Source organism: Schistocerca gregaria, chromosome 2 (assembly GCF_023897955.1).
Source record: "Schistocerca gregaria isolate iqSchGreg1 chromosome 2, iqSchGreg1.2, whole genome shotgun sequence".
NCBI classification, from domain to species: domain Eukaryota; kingdom Metazoa; phylum Arthropoda; class Insecta; order Orthoptera; family Acrididae; genus Schistocerca; species Schistocerca gregaria.
The window spans coordinates 883002968-883026673 of record NC_064921.1 but is presented as its reverse complement, the minus strand read 5'-3'; the positions used below and the strand labels follow the sequence as shown (position 1 = coordinate 883026673).

At 40.2% G+C, this 23706-nt stretch overlaps 1 protein-coding gene across 3 annotated transcripts in view; it reads left to right on the top strand.

Annotated features, from left to right (window-relative positions):
* Window positions 1-23706, top strand: part of LOC126335303 (broad-complex core protein isoforms 1/2/3/4/5-like) — a 400342-nt gene that overhangs the window by 339233 nt on the left and 37403 nt on the right. For 2 of the 3 annotated variants that reach the window (XM_049998426.1, XM_049998423.1), the window contains one exon: window positions 22342-23310. The exons of the other annotated variant lie outside the window; for it this stretch is intronic. In XM_049998426.1, coding sequence (XP_049854383.1) covers window positions 22342-22592 — 251 coding nt within the window. In that variant the 3' untranslated portion in view covers window positions 22593-23310. Of the gene's footprint in view, window positions 1-22341; window positions 23311-23706 lie in introns of those variants that run through there. 3 annotated transcript variants of the gene reach the window in all.

The following is a 23706-nucleotide window of genomic DNA, read 5'->3' as shown; positions in this document are numbered from 1 at the left end:
ACATGTTGGTGTTGCTGTCAGGATTCCTCCAATCTATAGTCCGCAGGTAGCAGTCATCCACTGCAGTAGTGGCCCTTGGGCGGCCTGAGCAAGGCATGTCATTGACAGTTCCTATCTCTCTGTGTCTCCTCCATATCCAAACAACATTGCTTTGGTTCACTCTAAGACGCCTGTACACTTCCCTTGTTGAGAGCCCTTCCTGGCACAAAGTAACAATGCTGATGTGATTGAACTGTGGTATTGACCATCTAGGCATGGTTGAACTACAGACAACACGAACCTGTACCTTCTTTCTGGCGGAATAACTGGAACTGATTGGCCGTTGGACCCCCTCCGTCTAATAGGTGCTGCTCATGCATGGTTATTTACATCTTAGGCGGGTGTAGTGACATCTACGAACAGTCAAAGGGTCTGTGTCTGTGATATAATATCCACAGTCAACATCGTATCTTCAGGAGTTTCTGGAACTGGGGTGTTGGAAAACATTTTTTGATGTGTGTATAAACGCTGCGAGAGTGATCCCATCCCAGAACTTCAACACAACCTTCAGTTCCTGCTTAAAGCATTAGGCCCTTCCCAGAACCTCTCCCTTGAATCCATTTCCCTCCTCATTCCCATGATACCTTACCCACCAACCTTCTGCATGCTCCCTAAAATTCACAAACTCAGCAATCGTGGCTGTCCCATTACAGCTTGTAATTGTGTCCCATCAAAAGGGTTTGGGCCCTCATTGACCAACACCTCCAACCAGCTGCCCATCATCTATTCTCCCACATCAAATATACCAACCAGTTCCATCGCCAACTCTCCACCGTCCCTATCCATTTACCTTCTGGTTCCCTGCTGGTTGTTGTTGATATCACTTCCCAATACACAAATGTTACTTGTATCCATGGTCTTTCCACAACTGAACACTGTCTTTCCCAACATCCTTCAGATTCCAAACCTACTACCTCATTCCTCATACCTCTAACCAATTTCATTCTAACAGATAACTACTTCTCCTTTGAAGCTAAAGTATGCAGCACAAATATGCCGTACAGCTGTGAGCACGTGCATGGCACCCTCCTATACTGACCTGTTTACAGGCCATCTAGAGGAAATCTCCATAGCCTCCCAAACCCCTGATGTGATTCAGGTTCACTGATGATATCTTCATGATCTGGACTCAGGGCCAAGACACACTATCCTCATTCCTTCACAACCACAACAGCTTCTCTCCCATCTGTGTCATCTGGTCCTCCTCAACACAGTGTCCCACCTTTCTGGATTTTAACTTTCTCCTCTCTGATAGCTCCATCCACACCTCTGTCCAAATTAAACCCACAAATCACCAACAGTCCATGTATTTTTACAGCTGCCATCTCTTCTATGCCAAAAAATCCCTCTTATACATCCCGGCCACCCAGGGACAGCATATTTGCAATAACAAGAAGTCCCTTTCCCAGTAAGCTGAAAGTCTCACCAAGTCCTTCACAGACAGGCACTACCCCCCAGACCTAATCCAAAAGCAGGTTTCACATGGTATATCCCCATACACCCCCAATCCTCCCACCACCCCCAAAGAGCCAGCTACAAAAGAGTGCCTCCTTTGTCACGCAGTATGACCTCAGACTGGAACAACTGAACCACACTCTTTGTGAAGGCTTTGATTATGCATCATCATGCCCTGAAATTATGGACATCCTACTCATGATCCTTCCCACCCCTCCTAAAGTGGGGTTCCATTGCACACACAACATCCTAGTCCATCCCCATGCCATTCCCAGTCCCAACCCCTTACCAGAAGGATTAAATCCCTGTGGAAGGCCCAGGTGCAAGACCTACCCAATCCACTCACCAAGCAGTTCCTATTCCAGTCTTATCACAAGATTATCTTACTCCATCAAAGGCCAGGCCACCTGTGAAAACAGCCATGTTGTATACCAAGCCGCAACCACTGCACAGCTTTTTATATTGGTATAACTGCCAACCAGCTGTCCACCAGGAAGAACAGCTGCCGACAAACTGTTGCCAAGAGAAGAGTATACCACACTGTGACACAACATGCTTGATTTCAATGGCTGCTTCACAACCCAGGCCATTTGGATCCTCCCCTCTACAACACTTTTTCTGAACTGCGGAGATGGGAGTTATCCTTACAACACATTCTTCGTTCCCAAACAAAATTGTCCCTACCACACCACACCCACCCAACAGTTTCTGCCCCCCCCCCCCCCCCATCCTATTACATCCTCCCAATTCACATCCCCCATCGTCATTGTGTGCCACTCTCTGCCAATGCACCCATGCATTCTTTCCCCTTCTGTGCTCCTCTCCTTTTCCGCTCCCTATTTTTTCCCTCACCTCCTGATGTTCCTGTCAGGCCGTGACCTAGTCCCTGCACCCACCACCAGACAGTGCTCTAATCTCCCTCCCACCCATACCATACTATCTCTCCTCCTTCCCCATACCATTCTAGATTGCTGTTCACGTGAGTCACTTTTCAGTCAGAGCTACCAGTGGTAGCGGTCATGTAAGCATGAAGTGCGCTTGCTTGTGTGAATGTGTATGCATTTTCTTTTCTGAAGAAGGCTTTGGCCAAAAGCTATAATGTATAACAGTCTCTTCATTATGCCTGTCAGCAACTCAGTGGGTCATCTTTATGGTGAGTAGCAATCCATCCCTTTCCTAACATTTTTAGACATGTAAATGATGGTTTTTGAATCCACTTGAAGAACTTGAAATTTATTGGTATTGTGTGGGACAACCTGATGATAATTTTAGCTTGTTGCTGTCAGTTCCATGTGCCATCCATATGAGATTGAATCCCATATATCTTTTCTGTCCTGCAGTGCCCACAGTATGCCGGACAGCTGATGCTAACAAAAACCGAGGTAGTGCTTTGGTTGACGCCTTGCACTCACATTTCAGTGAAATGAGGTTCAAATCACTATTCAGCCATGTAGATTTACATTTTTCCAATATTTCCCTGAATATCTGAATTAAAATGCTGTAGTGTTTCTGTTGCCTTTGAAAAGAACTCAGCAGATATCTTTCACTGTCCTCCATTCTCAGCTTGTGTTCTATTTCTATTGACCTTGTCAACAAAAAGACAGTAAACCTAGCCTTCCATACTTTTCTTTTATGTATGCCAATATTCTTGTGTGGACAGCACCTCTCCAGTGTGTTTATGACAACTGAAGACTACACTTAGTTTCTTTAGCAACGCTGCAACCCCCTCCATGTCACAGGACTATATGGGTCATTTTGTTATGTTACTACATCTAAATAAGGCCTTCACACAATACAGTGGTTGAATTATAAGTACCTTTTAATGTAAACTGAAATGAAAATTCTTTATTTACATAGGTTATGTAGTTGTGAAACATATTCTAAATAAACATGTTTTATCAACTGTAAAAATGTGCTGTTTTTTAAAAATGTTTTAACTTTTAGATTTCATATTACCTAGAATATATGTTTTTAAAATTAAGCATGTAATTCTTTAAACAAATCAAAAAGGTCACCATTATTTGTAATGCACACCAGTTACTTGTAAGCTTATGTGCGTATCTCCATTCCATATCACTTGTTTCCTAAAGTTCTTAGATTAACACCTAGATGGATATCATGCTGGACATTTTCCTGTTCAGTATTTCAGCACTGAGGCAGCAATTTGTAACAAATAATTCTTTGTGGCCTTATAATCTATAACCAGTCAATGTTCATATAATTTTATATTCCAACATGTCTCGAACATCTACACATATATAAGTAAACAGCATGTTACCACAGTTCTTTCTGTGTGTGTGTGTGTGTGTGTGTGTGTGTGTGTGTGTGTGTGTGTGTGTGTGTTTGTGTGTGTGTGTGTGTGTGTGTGTGTGTGTGTGTGCGCGCGCTCGTGCGTGCATGCGTGCGCGCGCTCTTGTGCTTCTGAGCGGGGCGGGGGGTTAAAGATTAGAAGATGGCTCCAATAGGTTGACATCACTTATGTTCTGTGCACTTAATTTTAAACTGTGACTGTAATAAATTATCACTTATAATTTGAATATTGTCATAGTAGCGCAATTTGTTGTTACTGCAACTATCACTTTTTATTCCAACTTTCTTGCCTTTTCACTTATAATCTTTTTAATTTTTCTTATCCCCACATACTCTTTCCTTCCCCTAGTCTTTTATTGTCACTCCCCTTCCTACCCCCTGCAAATTCGACACTATATCTCCCGTTTGTCTCTTATTTTTTTCTTATGCCTGTGCCACGAGTTTCAGTTCCTGATTATAAGTACATATATAAAATTTTATGTCTGCCTCCACAGTTGACTGCTATGCAATGGACCTGGGTTCAATTCCTGGTACTGCAAGAGATTTTTTCTCAGTGTGAGGACTGGAACGAGGTGCACTGAACCTTGACAGAGTAGCAGCAGCCAAGAAAGCAGTGTGCTAACCCCACACCCCTCCATACTCCATTCAATAATGCCAGTGGCAGAGTATAACATTGGGACTGTTCGTTACTGAAGGGGCCCACAGGGTTTTTGTTCCATTTCAATTTTTTGCTCAATTTCAGTTACATAACATTATCTCCAGCTCAGTGTTTTATATGTCTTCTCCCTTTTTTAATTACTCTCAGGTGCTTTCACCAATTTCGCTGTCTCCTATCTCATCCATGGTTTAGTGTCTATCATGTGATGGCTACTAATACACAGGCCCAACATTCAGTTCCTAATCAACACCTCACATTTTTCTTTAATTGAATGGTCAGGAATTGACTCCACCAAGTTACAAGAGGCCTAACAATGAAGCTGCTTGATAAAAATAAGTACCAAACTGACACACAAGCTATTAAAACAGCATCAAAAAGAAGAGCTTGCACTACAAAACATTTTATTTTTATTGTATCTTTAACTTGAAAGAAATGCTGGTTGTTTTTTTACCCCCCTTCTAATGTCATTTCATGTTCCCAACAGTTCACTCCAAATCGTTCCAATTTTTGTGAGTGGTCATACTATTTCATCTCATTGTAAGCCTTTATTATTTAGTATATGTTCAGCTTATGGCTTACATAAAATTCATTATTTTTATTAAATATAACATTATATTTGAGCTGTAATAGTTGCCGCTGCTGTGTTTTGTTGAGCACAGTGAAAACAAAACATGCCATTCAAATGTCTCTAAATAACAAGTGACGGAATTTGAAATGATGTGATAGTCATAATTGTAAGTAATGTGAACTGGAGACTTGAGTATGCTTATATGGTACTAAAAAAAAATCTCTTCAGTTGCAAAGAGAAGACATAATGTATCATTTAAGGAAACTAGTAGGAAATAATGCCTGATTATTTTCATGTAAATGCTGTTGTTGTAGGTATAGGCTTGAGTACCGTAATCTGGTATAAATATCTTTAATAAACTATTTGCAGACATAAGGAAACAAGTCTGGAAATTCTGAAAACTGAAAAGAACATTATAAATTATATGATCATGTAGACTCAGGGATTTAAAATTCATGTTACTAAAGTGACAAATTGCAAGTGTGACGTTTGGAGGCCTTCATCCTATTCCCTGTGAATTACTGCTGTCGCAGGACAAATAGCAGTGTACTATATATAAATATGGAGGAAGCAGGCGTAAGTAAAAAGAAATTATGTGCTGTAACTGGAGACTCGGGGATTGAAAATTCATGTTGCTAAAGTGATGAATTGTAAGTGTGACTTTAAGAGGCCTTCATTCTATACCATGTGGATTACTGTTGCCTCAGAACAAACAGAAATACACTATATATAAATATGGAGCAAGCAGGAGTAAGTAAACAGAAATTATGTGCTACAACTGGGAAATCAGAAACCTTCTTCCCAAAGTAGTAACTTCTTTGTCATTTATGAAATGGCCAGTGGCAACCTTTTCAAGCTCAAATAGAAATCAACAGATTAATGATTGCTATTACGAACATATTGTACAGAAAAAATTTATACTTACATTATGTTCTTGAAGACCCTTTCCATAATGAAGTCTCAGTACTGAAACCTCTGCTATTCCTCCTGTATATAAATGACCCAAGCCTGAATATAAATGATTACAGAAACATTTGTAGCTGTAGCTGTACCCTTCAAAGGGAAAGCAGAATAACACTGGAACTGAGCCGTAAAAAAGAGACTATAAACAGCAAAAAGATAGTATTCATCAATTTACACACCACACAAAACACAAACCCATCCAAACAACCTGTAATAGTCGATGAGCAACCAAATAAAAAAAACACTGAATACATATCCCTTTTTTGTGGCAGCTAGAAAATCTCAAACAAGATAAACACACTGAACTAGTAAAATAAATACTGGCTGCTGTGTTTTGTGTGTTCTGCTAGCATGCACTGGTCAGGAAACAGTCAACTGAGCATACTCTGCGCAAATACAGGCCCAGCTAAGATATGGTGTGACATTCTGGGGTAATTTTACAACTGCCCTAATTATTTTTAGAATCCAGAACATTGTGACAAGCATTAATGGAATCAAAATCAAGGACTCTAGCAAACCTATTTTCAGAAGGCTGGAGATCCTTGCATGAAAATTCTTGAAACTGTAAAATTCTTCTGAAAACTACATAGTATCAAACAACTGCAGAATAAAGAAAAACAACTACTAACATTATACTAGAACAAATTCAAACCTAAATGAGTTAAATACTAGTTCACAACTGTGTCCAAAGGGAGCATTCTACATGGGCATTAACTGTTCAGTAAGCTCATCATAAGTGAAAATCTGTTGAGGGTAATACACAAATTTATAAACCCATGAAGCCCTCTTTGCTGAGTCATTGGTTTATTCTACATCTACATCCATACTCCGCAAGCCACCTGACGGTGTGTGGCGGAGGGTACCCTGAGTACCTCTATCGGTTCTCCCTTCTATTCCAGTCTTGTATTGTTTGTGGAAACAAGGATTGTCAGTATGCTTCTGTGTGGGCTCTAATCTCTCTGATTTTATCTTCATGGTCTCTTTGCGAGATATATGTAGGAGGAAGCAATATACTGCTTGACTCTTCAGTGAAGGTATGTTCTCGAAACTTTAACAAAAGCCCATACCGAGTTACTGAGCGTCTCTCCTGCGGAGTCTTCCACTGGAGTTTATCTATCATCTCCGTAACGCTTTCGTGATTACTAAATGATCCTGTAACAAAGCGCGCTGCTCTCTGTTGGATCTTCTCTATCTCTTCTATCAACCCTATCTAGTATGGATCCCACACTGCTGAGCAGTATTCAAGCAGTGGGCGAACAAGCATACTGTAACCTACTTCCTTTGTTTTCGGATTGCATTTCCTTAGGATTCTTCCAATTAATCTCAGTCTGGCACCTGCTTTACTGACAATCAACTTTATATGATCATTCCATTTTAAATCACTCCTAATTTACACTCCCAGATAATTTATGGAATTAACTGCTTCCAGTTGCTGACCTGCTATTTTGTAGCTAAATGATAAGGGATCTATCTTTCTATGTATTCGCAGCACATTACACTTGTCTACATTGAGATTCAATTGCCATTCCCTGCACCATGCGTCAATTCGCTGCAGATCCTCCCGCATTTCTCTACAATTTTCCATTGTTACAACCTCTCAATACACCACAGCATCATCTGCAAAAAGCCTCAGTGAACTTCCGATGTCATCCACCAGGTCATTTATGTATATTGTGAATGTATATTGTCCTATGACACTCCCCTGTGGCACACCTGAAATCACTCTTACTTCAGAAGACTTCTCTCCATTGAAATGACATGCTGCGTTCTGTTATCTAGGAACTCCTCAATCCAATCACACAACTGGTCTGATAGTCCATATGCTCTTACTTTGTTCATTAAACGTGGATGACCTGTGACCTTTTCCAATGCTTTGGAACGCTACGCTCTTCTAGAGACCTACGGTACACCACTGCAAGAAGGGGGGCAAGTTCCTTCGCGTACTCTGTGTAAAATCGAACTGGTATCCCAACAGGTCCAGCAGCCTTTCCTCTTTTGAGCGATTTTAATTGTTTCTCTATCCCTCTGTCGTCTATTTCGATATCTACCATTTTGTAATCTGTGCGACAATCTAGAGAAGGAACTACAGTGCAGTCTTCCTCTGTGAAACAGCTTTGGAAAAAGACAGTTAGTATTTCGACCTTTAGTCTGTCATCTTCTGTTTCAGTACCATTTTGGTCACAGAGTGTCTGGACATTTTATTTTGATCCACCTACCACTTTAGCATAAGACCAAAATTTCTTAGAATTTTCTGCCAAGTCAGTACATAGAACTTTGCTTTCGAATTCATTGAACGCCTCTCGCATATTCTGTAAAAGAATACCTGTTGTTGCAGCCTTCTGTCCTAAGACTGGTTTGATACAGCTCTTCATACTACTCTGTCCTATCTATGCCTTTTCATCTCCTAATAACTATTGCAACCTACATCCTTCAGAATCTGCTTACTGTATTCATCTCCTGGTCTCCCTCTATGATTTTCACCCCCCACTCTTCCCTCCAATACTAAATTGGTGATCCCTTGATGCCTCAGAATGTGTCCTATCAGCTGATCCCTTCTTTTCGTCAAGTTCTTGTCTCCCCAATTGAGTGCAGTACCTCCTCATTAGCTACATGATCTTCAACATTCTTCTGTAGCACCATATTTTGAAAACTGCTATTCTCTTTTTGTATAAACTGTTTATCGAGAATGTTTCACTTCCAAACATGATGGCTAAACTCCAGACAAATACTTTCAGAAAAGACTTACTAACACTTAAATCTATACTCAATGTTAACAAAGTTTGTTTCTCTTCTTCAGAAACAATTTTTTTGCCATTACTAATCTACATTATATATCCTCTCAACTTTGGCCATTGACAGTTATTTTGCCCCAAATAGGAAAACGCATCTACTGCTTTCAGTGTTTCATTTCCTAATCTAATTTCGTCAGCATCACCTAAGTTAATTTGACTATATTCCATTATCCTTATCTTGCTTTTGTCAATGTCCATCTTATAACCTTCTTTCAAGACACTGTCCACTCCGTTCAACTGCTCTTCCAAGTCCCTTGCTGTCTTTGACAGAATTACAATGTCATTGGCAAACCCCAAAGTTTTTATTTCCTTTCCCTGAAATCAATTTGTACTATGAACTTTTCTTTTGTTTCCTTTACCGCTTGCTCAATATATGGAGTGAATAGCGTCAGAGATAGGCTACAACTCTATCTCATTCCCTTCTCAAGCACTGCTTCCCTTTCAAGTCCCTCGACTCTTATAACTGCCATCCAGTTGCTGTACAAGTTGTAAATAGCCTTTTGCTTCCTGTATTTTACGTCTGCTACCTTTAGACTTTGAAAGAGAGTATTCCATTCAACATAGTCAAAAGCAATGAAATGAACACCCTCAGCTGCTTACAGGTGTTGACATACATCAACAGGGACAGATGAAAATGTGTGCCTCGACCGGGACTCAAACCCAGGATCTCCTGCTTATATGGCAGACGCTCTATCTATCTGAGCCACCATGGAAACAGAGGATAGCATGACTGCAGGGATTTATCTCCGGCACGCCTCCTGCGAAACCCACATTCTCAACATATTGTCCCGCACTACATTCATAGTGCCATGCCCATTTTACTCATTACTCGCTGCACATTGCCAATTCCGAAAGAACAGATACCATCGGTGACCATGCAGCTCGTTAGAATGAAATTACAATGAAATAACACCCTTAGCTGCTTACAGCTAGCCCATCCATAGGTCCATGAGACCAAGTTAAAGGAAAGGAGTCAATCACTGTGTGAGCATTCTGCGCTGACTTGAAATCCGCACACAATCTTATTTTGCTACATGGTTTCATGATGATTCCAAGACGAGATCCCCACTGACTAGTTGCTACGAAGTGTTTACGTGTTTGCCCTGCCAGTTTAACAGTTGTTGTGGTGCTTTGATCTCTTAATTGGTTGAGGTACAGGCCATGCCCAGCTAAACCTGTGTTGCACACTTTCCTTCATTGTAATATGAGCCTCAGAATTGGTGGCTCTGCTGCGGCAGTCCTGAATAAGTTCACTGAAATCACCACAAAGTTTTGAAACAGAGTACTGAAATTGTAACTCAAAAAGTTTGAATGAATAATACCAAAAATGTTTTGACTGTCCTTCAAACACAATACTGTGAATGAAGCTGCCTTTGTAACATTGTGAAAAGTGGTAGGCAATCTAAAAACACCAAGAACTGGGATACCATGACCAGTATCATAGCTTTTGGAAACTTGAGAGAGTTGTTCCGTTAGGCTTTCCTAACAGTTCATACACGCATCTGTTCAAAATTGTCACTGAAGCTCCCATACCTAACTGCAAGTGCATGTTGCAGTTAGCAGTCTGCAAAGTGTGGTGCACAGACAGGCAGAGCTTGTTTTGGTGCTCCCTGTGGTGGTGCAAGTGACCCCAACAGTTCTGCTTGTAGTTGCATCAGTTGTGTCGTTCCTGTGATAAGTTATTGAAGTTGCTGGGCCAGGAACTGAATAGCTAGGCTCAGTGGTAAGTCCTGAAGCACATTCGCCATGACTCATCACAGAGTAGACACTGAATATAAACAAAATGTAAACACTGGAGCTGTAAGGAATGTTTCAATTAGAAGTCACAGATAAGTTTCTGAAAACCAGAGAAAATCATTACCAAGCAATGTGGTGTTTGTCCAGTAATCTGCAAGAAACACAACACTATCTTCATTGCTGTAGTGTTGCTGTCACAGCAAGACACGAATCCACCAAGCAGCAGGTTAACAAAGGACCAGCCTCAACAGCAGAACACAGAGAACAGGGACAAAAAAAGAAAATAAAAGAAAATCGTGTACTTAACTCAATAGGTTGAAGAGCAACAACTACAGACCAGTTTCACTGATATCAGGTTTCTCAAAAATCCTAGAAATGCTTATGTATACCAGCTTAATTAACTATTTGGACAAACATAACATTCTCATGCCCACACAACATGGTTTCAGAAAGGGTAAATCTACAGAATCAGCAATTGTCAGTCTAACAGAATACATTTTACAGTCCTTCGATGAGAAAAAGGTTGTCTCTGCAATGTTTCTGGATCTTTCAAAGGCATTTGACACCATTGACCATGAAATGCTGATACAAAAATTAAGCAATTATGGCATTCAGGGGCAACCAGGTGAATGGATAAAATCATACTTGTGCAACCGCAAGCAGTATGTATCATTGGGAAACTCATACCAATCAGAAACCAAATCCATCAAATATGGAGTGCCGTAGGGTTCGGTAATGGGGCCATTGTTATTTAATGTATTTGTTAATGATATAGGTGTTGAGGAGGAAGAAAAGAAAATATTGTATGCTGATGACATTACAATACTAAATAGTGACCAAAATATGGAACAGCTTGAGAGAAGAGCATACATATCTGCAAATGTCACAGCTCAATGGCTGTTGGAAAATGAACTGGTTATAAATCTAAAAAAGACTATGTATGCAGTGTTTAAGAACAAGGGAAAGGCTGTAGACATGGATTTAGAGGTTGATGGAACAAGGCTGGAAGAAGAAGAATCTGCTAGATTCTTAGGTATTCTTGTGGATAATGAACTGAAATGGAAAAAACATATTAATAATGTCTGTAAGAAACTGAGCTCTGTCATATTCTTAATGATGCAGCTATCACAGTATTCAGACAAGAACCTTCTGTGTACAGTGTATCATGGACTTTTCGAACCATACTTACAGTATGGAGTGACTGTGTGGGGAAACTCAAACAAACAAGAGACAAAACGAGTGTTCACATTACATATATATAAGTACAATATAACTGCTGCGCAATTTCAGTGCAATAATGTGTTCATTGTAAATGTGTGTGTGTGTATTTTAAATTCAGTGCATTAGTATTTGTAAAATGAGTTTCATATAGTGTTCATTAAAAAATGACAATCATTCCACTTGGGACCTGTGGAACGGTACATTAGCTTATTTGTTTTAGTTGTAAATATTTGTCATGTATTGTCATCTTTCTCAGTTGCCTTGTTGAAATCACACATCCTGGAGGACCTCCTCACTACGGATCAGTTGGAATGAAAGTAAATCTAATCTAATCTAATCAAAAACAAAGAGACTGTGTACTCAAAGGCATCAGTCATAATACTGAAGGGGGCCTGATGCCAGCTTTGTATCCAATTTGATAGTGGCACTGCCAGTGGCAACCTAGGAAGCCATGTCCTCAATATGACCATCGGTTGGTGGCCACGTCTGCTGTCTGGCTGCCTCTGGCAGCAATACTCATGACATTTAGTGCCAGCTTATGAATTACGAACTGATGAACCTGATATAGTGTCTGTGGCGAGGGGCACAAATGTTTCTTCTCTCTCCATTGCAGTGTACAAGTTTTGCCGCTATATTGGAGTACATTCCACACAAAACATTTTATTAATCTTGTCCTAATTGTTCATTTAATGGACCATAGAAAATACTCCTCCTTCTGTAAAATGTTTCTTCTGTAATAGCTTCCTTATCTTTATTTCTTGTCAACAAATCATGTTATTTTGCATCCTAGGCACTTGAAATTATCAGGCTGTTCCAATATCTCATCACAGATTTTCACTTTCATCTTTCTCAGTTGCCTTGTTGAAATCACTGCATAGTCTTTTTCACATTCATCTTCATTCCATATTCTGCACAGTTGGAGTTTAGTTCTTTTATCATATTGTTAATTTATTTGTCATTTTCACGTTGTAATACCAAGCCATCAGCAAATCTGATACTTCGTATTATCTTTCCTACTATTATCACACAACTCTTGTGCTGGAAGTGGTTTTTCACTAAATCATCTTAATGGATATTAAAAATAGTAGGTGAATGATAACAGCCTTGTATAATCTCTAACTCAATTGTAATTCTTACAGCCATTTAATTACCTCTCATTATTTGTACTTGTTGTGTCATATGTTGACTTGCTTTTTTGTCCTCTTACTTGCAGTTTGTGCTTCAGAAAATTGTTCTCAAAGGTTCTTTCAGTGTCATCAGAGATTGCACAAACTTCTCCACCTTTTTTTAGGCATCTTTCCAGTGATCTGTAACAGTCCATTTGCATATCTTGTACCTTATTTCCATCTGAAGCCAAACTGTTTTTCATCTAATTCTGTCTACTAGAGATCTCAACATGAGTTCATTACTCTCAATAGAATTTTTGACCGAGTAAGACATCTCGTCTATTGTCCTATATTACATTTATTTCATGGTATTAGCTATCCTTGATATTGGCATCATCACTGTTTCCATGAAGTCATTTGACCACTCACCTTAATCTTATTGGACAAATGCAGTATTTCCACCTTTCTTGGCTTAAACCTTTGATGAGTTCAATCAGAACCACTTCTCCACCAGCTGTTTATCCGCACTTCATATCCTTAAATGCCACTGTAATTTCTTCTACAATGTCTGGAAATGCATTATCCTCTTCAAGTAATTCTTTTTCATCCTCCATATCTAAACCTGTATGAATATAGAGCTCAGACTTCCTAAGCAAAGAAGGGAAAGCAGAAAGGTGAAAAGAGTATATAGAGGGTCTACACAAGGGTAAGGGCAATATTATGGAAATTGAAGAGGACATAGAGAAAGACGAGAAGAGAGATATGATACTGCATGAAGAATTTGACAAAGCACTGAAATATTTAATTTGAAACAAGGCCCCAGAAGTAGACAACATTCCGTTAGAGCTACTGATAGCCTTGAGAAAGCCAGCCATGACAAAACTCTTTCATCTGGTGAGTAAGATGTATAGAGACAGGTGAAGAATGTAATGATCCCAATTACAAAGAAAAAAAGCAGGTGCCAACAGTTGTGAAAATTACTGAACTATCAGTTTAATAGGTCATGGCTGCAAAATACTAACACGAATCCTTTACAGAATAATGGAAAAGCTGGTAGAAGCCAACCTTGGGGGAAATCAGTCTGGATCCCAGAGAAATGTAGGAGCACGCGAGGCAACTCTGACCCTATGACTTCTCATAGAAGATAGGTTAAGGAAAGACAAACCTACATTTATAGCATTTGTAGACTTAGAGAAAATTTTTGACAATGTTGGCTAGAATACTCTCTTTCAACTTCTAAAGGTAACAGGGGTAAAATACAGGGAGTGAAAGGCTATTTACAATTTGTAAAGAAACCAGATGGCAGTTATAAGAGTCGAAGGACACAAAATGGAAGCAGTGAGTTGAGAATTGAGTGAGAGAGTGTTGTAGCATATCCCCAATGTTATTCAATCTGTATAATGTGGAAGCAGTGAAGGGAACAAAAGAAAAATTTGGAGTAGGAATTAAAGTCAAGGGAGGAGAAATAAAAACTTTGAGGTTTGCTGATGACATCATAATTCTGTCAGACACGGCAAATGACTTGGAAGAGCAGTTGAAGGGAATGGACAGTATCTTGAAAGGAGGATATAAGATGAACATCAGCAAAAGCAAAATGAGAGTCAAACTAAATCAGCTGATGTTGGGAGTATTAGATTAGGAAATGAGACACTTGAAGTACTAAATGCGTTTTCCTGTTTGGAAAGCAAAATAGCTGATGATGGTCAAAGTAGAGAGGATGCAAAATGTAGGCTGACAATAGCGAAAAAAGCATTTCTGAAGAAAAAAAATTGTTAATGTCAAGTATAGATTTAAGTTTCAGGAAGTCCTTTCTGGAAGTATTTGTACAGAGAGTAGCCATATATGGAAGTAAAACATGGGCAACGAACAGTTTAGACAAGAAGAGAATAAAAGCTTTTGAAATGTGGTGATACAGAAGAATGCTGAAGATTAGATGGGCAGATCAGTTAACTAATGAGGCAATACTGAATAGAACTGGGGAGAAGATAAACTTGTGGTACAACCTGACTAAAATAAGGGATTGGTTGGTAGGACACATTCTGAGGCATCAGGAACCATGAGTTTAGTACTGGAAGCAGGTGTGGAGATTAAAAATCATAGAAGGAGACCAAGAGATGAATATTGTAAGCAGATTCAGGAGGATGTAGGTTGCAGTAGTTACTCAGAGATAAAAAAGCTTGCACAATATAGAGTAGCATGGAGAGCTGCATCAAACCAGTCTTTGGACTGAAGACCACAACACATCCAAAGCATCTGGGCAACCTCATACCTCATATAATTCTTCATGATACATCTTCCATTTATTGATTAATCCTTATTTCCTGCAATTTCATTCCAATTCTCACCTTTTATCATCCACATTTTGTTCTCCTTCTTCTTTCTGAGGTCCAAGTTACTTGCTCCCATACATCACTCCATACCTCCCTTTCTTTCTAATTCCTAAATTTCTTCACATTTCTTTTGTAGGCATTTTGCTGTAGCTTTATCAGTTTCTTTTTGAAGCTGATTACTTAGAGCATTGTATCTTTTTCTACCTTCTTATTTAGCAAAATGTTCATATTTTCTGTTTTCTTTCATCCACTCCAACGTTTTTTTTTCTTCTTTTTTTTTCTTTTTTTTCCCCCCTGTTACCCATGGTTGCTTAATGCTGTTCTCTTCTTCAAGACAAATTGTTGTTACTACTGTCTGATGAGTTGTGTATTGTAGAGGGTTGGCTGCATGGTGGGAGCTGTCTCGGTGCTTGTCAGGGGTACTCGACTCTCGGCTGAAGTGTGCTGGATTCCTCGAGGACATAGACAGCTTGATGTCATCTTGTAACATTTTGACTTGGTATAGTGGGCAGTGCAGAGGCAGTGCAGCTTACAGCATATGTATGCTGCCCAGGAGGTGGCGCATTGACTTGACACTGCCAACACACCGGGTGCTGAGTCGACATGAAGGTCACAACTCATCTCAGAACTGACAGCCTGTGGCAGGCAGAAAGACATTTTACATTCTGGCTCAGTGTCCTGGTGGCCCAACAGCAGACAGAATAACCCAGGAAGATAAACCTTGGACTGTTGGCTGCATCAGGTCGTGATGGACATCAGCATCATGGAGCTGGGCAGTCTTCCATTCGTGCCTCAGCCATGAGGCAGTCACATACAGACTTGAGTGGAGTGTTGGCTGCCAGGACCTGGCCAGTCAGGCAGTGGTCAGGGGTTCAGAGTCTGGTGTCAGTGGTGCATCATAAGGGCAGTGTTGATGCCATGGTTGCATCCAACACAGACTAGGTGCTAAGACATTTCCCAGCATATGGGGATGATGACTGGCTGTCTATGGGGATTTAAATACCGCTGTCAAGTGCTGACCACGCAGAAGACATTGCATTTCTGTGTCACATGGAAGTGTCTTGAATAAAGGCCAGTTAACAAGGTCTGGCAATTTCCACACAATAGTGGATAGAACAGTGGAAGCTTTCTGGAAGTTGGTTAGTGTCTCAGACCTAGGTGTTGACTCGTATAAGTTCAGCCTGGAAACATCTTACTGCTGCTGGGATTGCTGTGCAGACAGGTTATTGATCACAACTGCTGGCAGTAGCTCTACTCTTGTTATGACTCTAGATTTGGCTGCATTCTATGCCATTACACTTCCTCCCTCCGTAGGTAAATCCTGCCCACCAGATTTACACTTGAGAGTCTAGCTGCAAAAGACTACTAATATGTCTTATCATTGTTTTTACACTGTCTCACAACACGAGTTCTGTAGATCCTTGTCTTGAGTATTTTCGTTCAACTGTGCTGCTTACATATGTTGCTGTCCCAGTTGACTCATCATTGAAATCTTCATCTGCTTCTGTCAGCAGAATGGATCATACCTTCTTCTCAATCTCCAAGCAACCCTACTTCTAAATGCAAAATGTAGCAGGTCAGGAGGTTAATTACTACTACTCAGTGGTGATAGACATCTCAGTGCCTATAAGGAGGTGGTTGACTCTCACCTAGGGTGTGCTGTGTTCATGTGATGGCAAGGGGACTGTAGGATGTTGTGAGCAGCTGCAGCAAAACTACTAATAAACATAACAGTTCTTTACCATCCCATCTGATCTTCACAATTACATTGGTATGACCTCACCCAGGACATAGCTTTGCATTGTCTCATATTTCCACTCAGTAAAGTGAGCATACATGTGGCCTGTGGAATACACACATTACGCAGGAGGTGGTGCACTGATTTGGCTTTTCTGACATACCAGGCATCGAGTCGATACTGAGGTCACAGCCCCATCTCAGATCTGGCAACTTGCACTAGGCAGCAACGTCTTCATATGCTGTTGCTCAATATCTGGTGATGCAACAGTATCCAAGCTGCCCAGGGAGATGAATTCTGGACCACTGGCTGTGATGGACATCAGTGGAATGGAGCTGGGGGGGGGGGGGGGGAGGGGGAGGTCTTCCCTTCGTTCTCCAGCCATTAGGCAGCAGGCATATCAATGAGTATTCTCATAGAGGAGAGAGCAGTGGATTTCTCGTTGCCATGGCCTGGGAATCAGACAGCCAGTTGTTCTGAGTCTGGCACCAGCAGTAGCGGCTGCCTCATAAGTGTGGCATTGACTCTGTGGCTGGCTTGTTGCCACAACATTGACTGGCTGTCTGGAATGGTAACTGGCTAACTGTGGGGATGTATATGCAGACGTCAGGCTCTGACAACATAGAAGACGTCACATTTCTCTGTCAAGCAGTAGGGACTCAAATAGGACCAATGACCGAGATTGCCCACAGTTTTGGATCAAGCCATGTAAGCCCCCCAAAAGTTTGTCAGTGCCCCAGAATTGCCTGTTGACTCACAGAATTTTGATGTGGGGACATTTCTCTGCTGCTGGACTTGCTGTGCAGGCAGATTAATGACCACGACTGCTGGTGGTAGATGCATCTTGGCTACGGGGCTGGGTTGTGGCTGTGTTTTTTACTGTTATGTTATTTGGATTCTTTTTTTGTGGACTTTTCTCTTCAAATACATTTGTTATCTCTTTATTTTTAAGTCCTTCTTGAAATTCACTTGTCGCCTCTTCCTTTTTAAGTCTTTCCACATTAAATTTTGTCTTCATTTTTCTATCTTTCTTCTCGAATCAAGAGACCTGATTTGATGTGGTATCTGCTCCTGATAATGTCTTATCATGTTCAGAACAATTTCTAAATCTTTCCTTATCAAAATGTAGTCAGTCTGATATGTTAGAGCCATCTATCTAGTCAAAGTGTACATTTTTCTTCTGTATTGCTCGTAGAAAATATTTGCAATAATGAAGAGATTTGTTTTTAAACATACATTCTTCTCTTCTTTCTTTATTATATCCTCTACCTTGTCGTGGTTTTCATTTACTGCATCATCAGATTGACCTCTGTCTGGCATTTGTAAACTTTTCACCAGATTTTTCTTGTTGTGGGTTTTCACTGGTATAGCCTTTTATCTACACGTCACTTCATCCTTGACTTTTAGCCCAAATATTATGCCAAAACCACGGTTTACTCTGCATGCTGCTCTAGCATAAAATATCCTGAATTCATTTTGTACAAATTGTCCATTCTCCATTCAGAGAGTCCCATGATATTCACTCTGTTTCTTCTCATTTCCTCCTTCAGATTCTCCAACTACCCACTTTCAAGAAGATCTTAACATTCCTTGCTCCTGTTCTTAATTTTGTATCAATGTGATCTCCCTCAGCATCTTGCATGCAGATGTATGTCTGAAATTAATTTTTACTGTCAAAAGATTTGTAATGCTATGTAAGCAGTTTTTTGAGTACTTTGTTAATGCAGTAGCTTCCCAATGGTTTCCACATACCAAGAGACTGCCCTTACATCATGAACAGATATCTTTGTCACCCCTAACAGCATAACAGATACCACAAGATGTTTCCAGAAGCTGTTCCTCCTTAAAGGCCTCATGTGTGAAGCCATTGCCTTCATTAGGGAATTAGGTTATTTACCAGAGTTCTATGTTAGTGGCTTTCTGGCTGGTTGCCAACCCAACTAACTCTCCTCTGTCCTCATTCTTAGCTTGGAGCTGGACAATTATGGAACTGAAAATGACGATAAGACCTTGCAATTCATTACAGAACTGCACTATGATTCAGAATTATCTGAATTTCACTTACCCTGGTATTGTTGATGTATAAATGAATCCTTCATAAGGAAACAGTGTATCCTAGACTCACCAAAATACACTTCTGGAAATTGAAATAAGAACACCGTGAATTCATTGTCCCAGGAAGGGGAAACTTTATTGACACATTCCTGGGGTCAGATACATCACATGATCACACTGACAGAACCACAGGCACATAGGCACAGGCAACAGAGCATGCACAATGTCGGCACTAGTACAGTGTATATCCACCTTTCACAGCAAAGCAGGCTGCTATTCTCCCATGGAGACGATCGTAGAGATGCTGGATGTAGTCCTGTGGAACGGCTTGCCATGCCATTTCCGCCTGGCACCTCAGTTGGACCAGCGTTCGTGCTGGACGTGCAGACCGCGTGAGACGACGCTTCATCCAGTCCCAAACATGCTCAATGGGGGACAGATCCGGAGATCTTGCTAGCCAGGGTAGTTGACTTACACCTTCTAGAGCACGTTGGGTGGCACGGGATACATGCGGACGTGCATTGTCCTGTTGGAACAGCAAGTTCCCTTGCCGGTTTAGGAATGGTAGAACGATGGGTTCGGTGACGGTTTGGATGTACCGTGCACTATTCAGTGTCCCCTCGACGATCACCAGAGGTGTACGGCCAGTGTAGGAGATCGCTCCCCACACCATGATGCCAGGTGTTGGCCCTGTGTGCCTCAGTCGTATGCAGTCCTGATTGTGGCGCTCACCTGCACGGCGCCAAACACGCATACGACCATCATTGGCACCAAGGCAGAAGCGACTCTCATCACTGAAGACGACACGTCTCCATTAGTCCCTCCATTCACGCCTGTCGCGACACCACTGGAGGCGGGCTGCACGATGTTGGGGCGTGAGCGGAAGACGGCCTAACGGTGTGCGGGACCGTAGCCCAGCTTCATGGAGACGGTTGTGAATGGTCCTCGCCGATACCGCAGGAGCAACAGTGTCCCTAATTTGCTGGGAAGTGGTGGTGCGGTCCCCTACGGCACTGCGTAGGATCCTACGGTCTTGGCGTGCATCCGTGTGTCGCTGCGGTCCGGTCCCAGGTCGCCGGGCACGTGCACCTTCCGCCGACCACTGGCGACAACATCGATGTACTGTGGAGACCTCACGCCCCACGTGTTGAGCAATTCGGCGATATGTCCACCCGGCCTCCCACATGCCCACTATACGCCCTCGCTCAAAGTCCGTCAACTGCACATACGGTTCACGTCCACGCTGTCGCGGCATGCTACCAGTGTTAAAGACTGCGATGGAGCTCCGTATGCCACGGCAAACTGGCTGACACTGACGGTGGCGGTGCACAAATGCTGCGCAGCTAGCGCCATTCGACGGCCAACACCGCGGTTCCTGGTGTGTCCGCTGTGCCGTGCGTGTGATCATTGCTTGTACAGCCCTCTCACAGTGTCCGGAGCAAGTATGTTGGGTCTGACACACCGGTGTCAATGTGTTCTTTTTTCCATTTCCAGGAGTGTATATATTTATATTCATAGGTGCCCAGGTTTTGTGCTTTTTGCACTACTAAAACCTCTTTCTTTGTGTTAACATGATATGCAAGCAGCATAGCCACTTCAGTATGAATGTTTTGTTTATGCAGTTTCTGTCACACAAAATTAGAGATTTTTTACATCATCTTCAACCATAATATTTTATTTTTCTGTGTAAGTCCAACACATTCTGGAAGTACAACTTCATTTTCAAGGACTACATCAATTTTTTGGATTGTTACACCTGCTTCAGTTTATCAAATTCATTTGGTTGCAAAATGTTCACTATCTATACTGTACCTGTGGCCAAAGGAAATAGTTAAACTGAGTCAGATGTAGTGTCAAAAACATCAATGTGATCCTCTTAAATATCCTCCTGTCTCTGCCAGCAAATTTAGTTTTTCTTTCACTAGTTGTTCTGTAGTTAAAGTTCAAAGAACACATGTTGTCCAAGTAAATATATTAGTTCTATGATAAACCTTCTCAATCTGTGGCAGTTTTAATGGATGCACCAGTGAATTGAGTATCAACAGTTTTCCTCAATGAAATTCTGTAACAACATGTTAAATCAACACAGTGCTCAAAGATGCACTAATGAGTGTAGAACACTTCAGGATATGTTAGAGTACAACAGAGAAATGAAAGACAATGAGCAACAAGTAACTCAGATTATTAGCTCTGAAACAACAAATTTGTCGCAGGATGTTTATATTAGTGTGTCCAACTCTTGGGGGAGATGGAGCGGGGTGGGGTGGGTTTGAATCCCTGGCTATCAGAATGTCTTAGGCTCTTTAAGGAGAAAAAGATAAATGGGGAAAAAATTAAAGGAAAGATTGTGAATTTTGGATTGACAGAAATATTGTGTCTAAATGTACATAAGTAACACACAATACAGAAATGAGCTCCTTTAATAATTTTCTGTGTTTCCCTCCTTCTGATCAAGGGACTATTGAAAATTCAACATCTATTTAAGCTGAGATGTCTCTTCTGTCTGAAACAGTATTTATTCCAGCAATTTGTTTCACATTCCTTTTATGCAACCAATACTGATAGTGATACGTGAAAAATAACTCTTTTCTCTCCCTTTGAATGTGGTCATTTTCAGCACTCTGACTGCCAATGTATTATTTTTCAAAAATTCTGCATCCTTATCACATCTTTCCAGATATGAAATACTTGTTTTGGAGTTGTCTTTAGTTTGCTTTCCAATGGCTTCAAATTTTCCTGTGTAAAGTAGGCTTCATTTGTTTGAACTTAGAACTGGGATATATATATATAAGTTCTGATAAAGGGGAGACTAGACTGCTAGCATTATAAGGAACTATTTGTTGTAGTCTGTCACCATTTTTCACCCTTAAACTTTGTCCTTATGCTGTAACAAATTTCATCAAAATTAATCAACTTAGTGACAGTGGACATACTGTTTACTGCAGTGGGTTCTTGCACTTTGCCAGATAATTTTGTTGCCTGTATTTGTACCTGTCACTACTTAAAGTACTGCCACATGTCATTTTCCATGAAGCTACACAGGATCTCTTCCATTTTTGCCTCATTATATTCCAGACAATTAATTACTCTTTTGTTACACCTTCTGAAAACAGTAAAATAAAGTAACATCTTACACCAAAAACATCTCTAGCAAACTGGTCACCCATTGCTCCAGAATTGATCAATTTTGATGAAATTTATCACAGTGTAAAGATATAGTCCAACGTCAAAAAAGTCACGTACACACATGCAAGTACATATAGTTTTTTAGTATTGCCAGCAGACACTATTCTTTTTTGCCAGACTTCATAACTGCTGTGCTGGGGAAATTAATATTGTCAGTAATCTTCTGCTTTTTCTTATTTTCAGATAGCAGTGATGAATACTCAGTTATGGGTGACCGTTACATGTGCAATATCTGCCAAAGTTCATTCAACACATTTGCCATCATTTCACGTCACATTGCAGCGAAACATCGAGTACAGTCCCGGATCTTTATGTGTGAGAAATGCAATCGTTATTTTAAAACTAAATGGAGCCTGTCTACTCACAACAGTCGTTACCACAAACAGATGTCTTTTCACTCCGATTCTTTTCCGGGACCTATAAATGATTTGTAGAAGAGAATTTTCATTAAAACTGTCAATATTTATTATATTTCATTTAATTCATGTTAACTTTTATTTCGATATTATGTCTCACTTTGTAATGCTAGTAAGACTGTAATAAAAATTATAAGTTTTTAAATTGTTTTTGACAAATTTCCTGGAGGTTTGAATTTAATTATCTAAATATTTTGAAGTGGATGGCTTGAATTTTAACTAATAAAATTTTTAATTCATTGTGGATCCTACTACAAAATCAATTGGCAATGGCTACAAGTCAGAAACAGAAATATCTACTTTGGCATCATTCTTTAATGTGCTCTGATATTTAAAAATGTCAGCCACTGACACAGTAAAAAAGGAAAATGTAATTCTAAATGTATTAGTAATTTATCTAATAACAATATATAGTAACAAAAAAATAAAAAGTTATTGTTACATTGAAGTACTGCTGCCGTATTCAGTGTCGTTATTTCTATTAGTCTATAAGTTTGTATTGTTTTTGCTATGTGAGTTCAGTATCGAGCATGGCTCAAGAGAACATGTGATGTACATATTACTCCTATGCTTGTTTTTCACCCAAATACATTTTATGTAAATTAATTTTTATAATTGTTTCAGATAGTCTTGTTTTCCTAGCCATTCTGTAATTTTCATAGGTAACTTTTGCAAGGCAAAGTAATTTCATAATTTGATTTGTACTGTATAGATAATAAAAACATCAAAGAAAAAATTTTGTGAATTTTCTCTTTTAACAAGTTTCAACAGCATCAAGTACACATGAATAGTCACAGAAAATGATACCCTTTGAAGGCAGATGTTCGTACATATATCACACAAAAAAGTAGGAGGAAATAATTCTAACCAGAAATTAAATGTCAACTGGGACACAGAATTACGGGTGGCATCTTTTGTATTGTGCACAATACTTTCTTCTTCTTTTTCAGACAGTACTTTATTGATATTATCATCTCACTGTGTTTCTAGCACAAAATTCTTTTTTTCATGTATTTTAATTTGCATTTAGGTAATTCAGTTCCTAGTATTAATTTAGCACCTTGTAATCTTTGAAAATTTTTGTTTTGACATGTTTGTCCTATTATTGCAGTGCACTTTGGTTTTCAGAAGT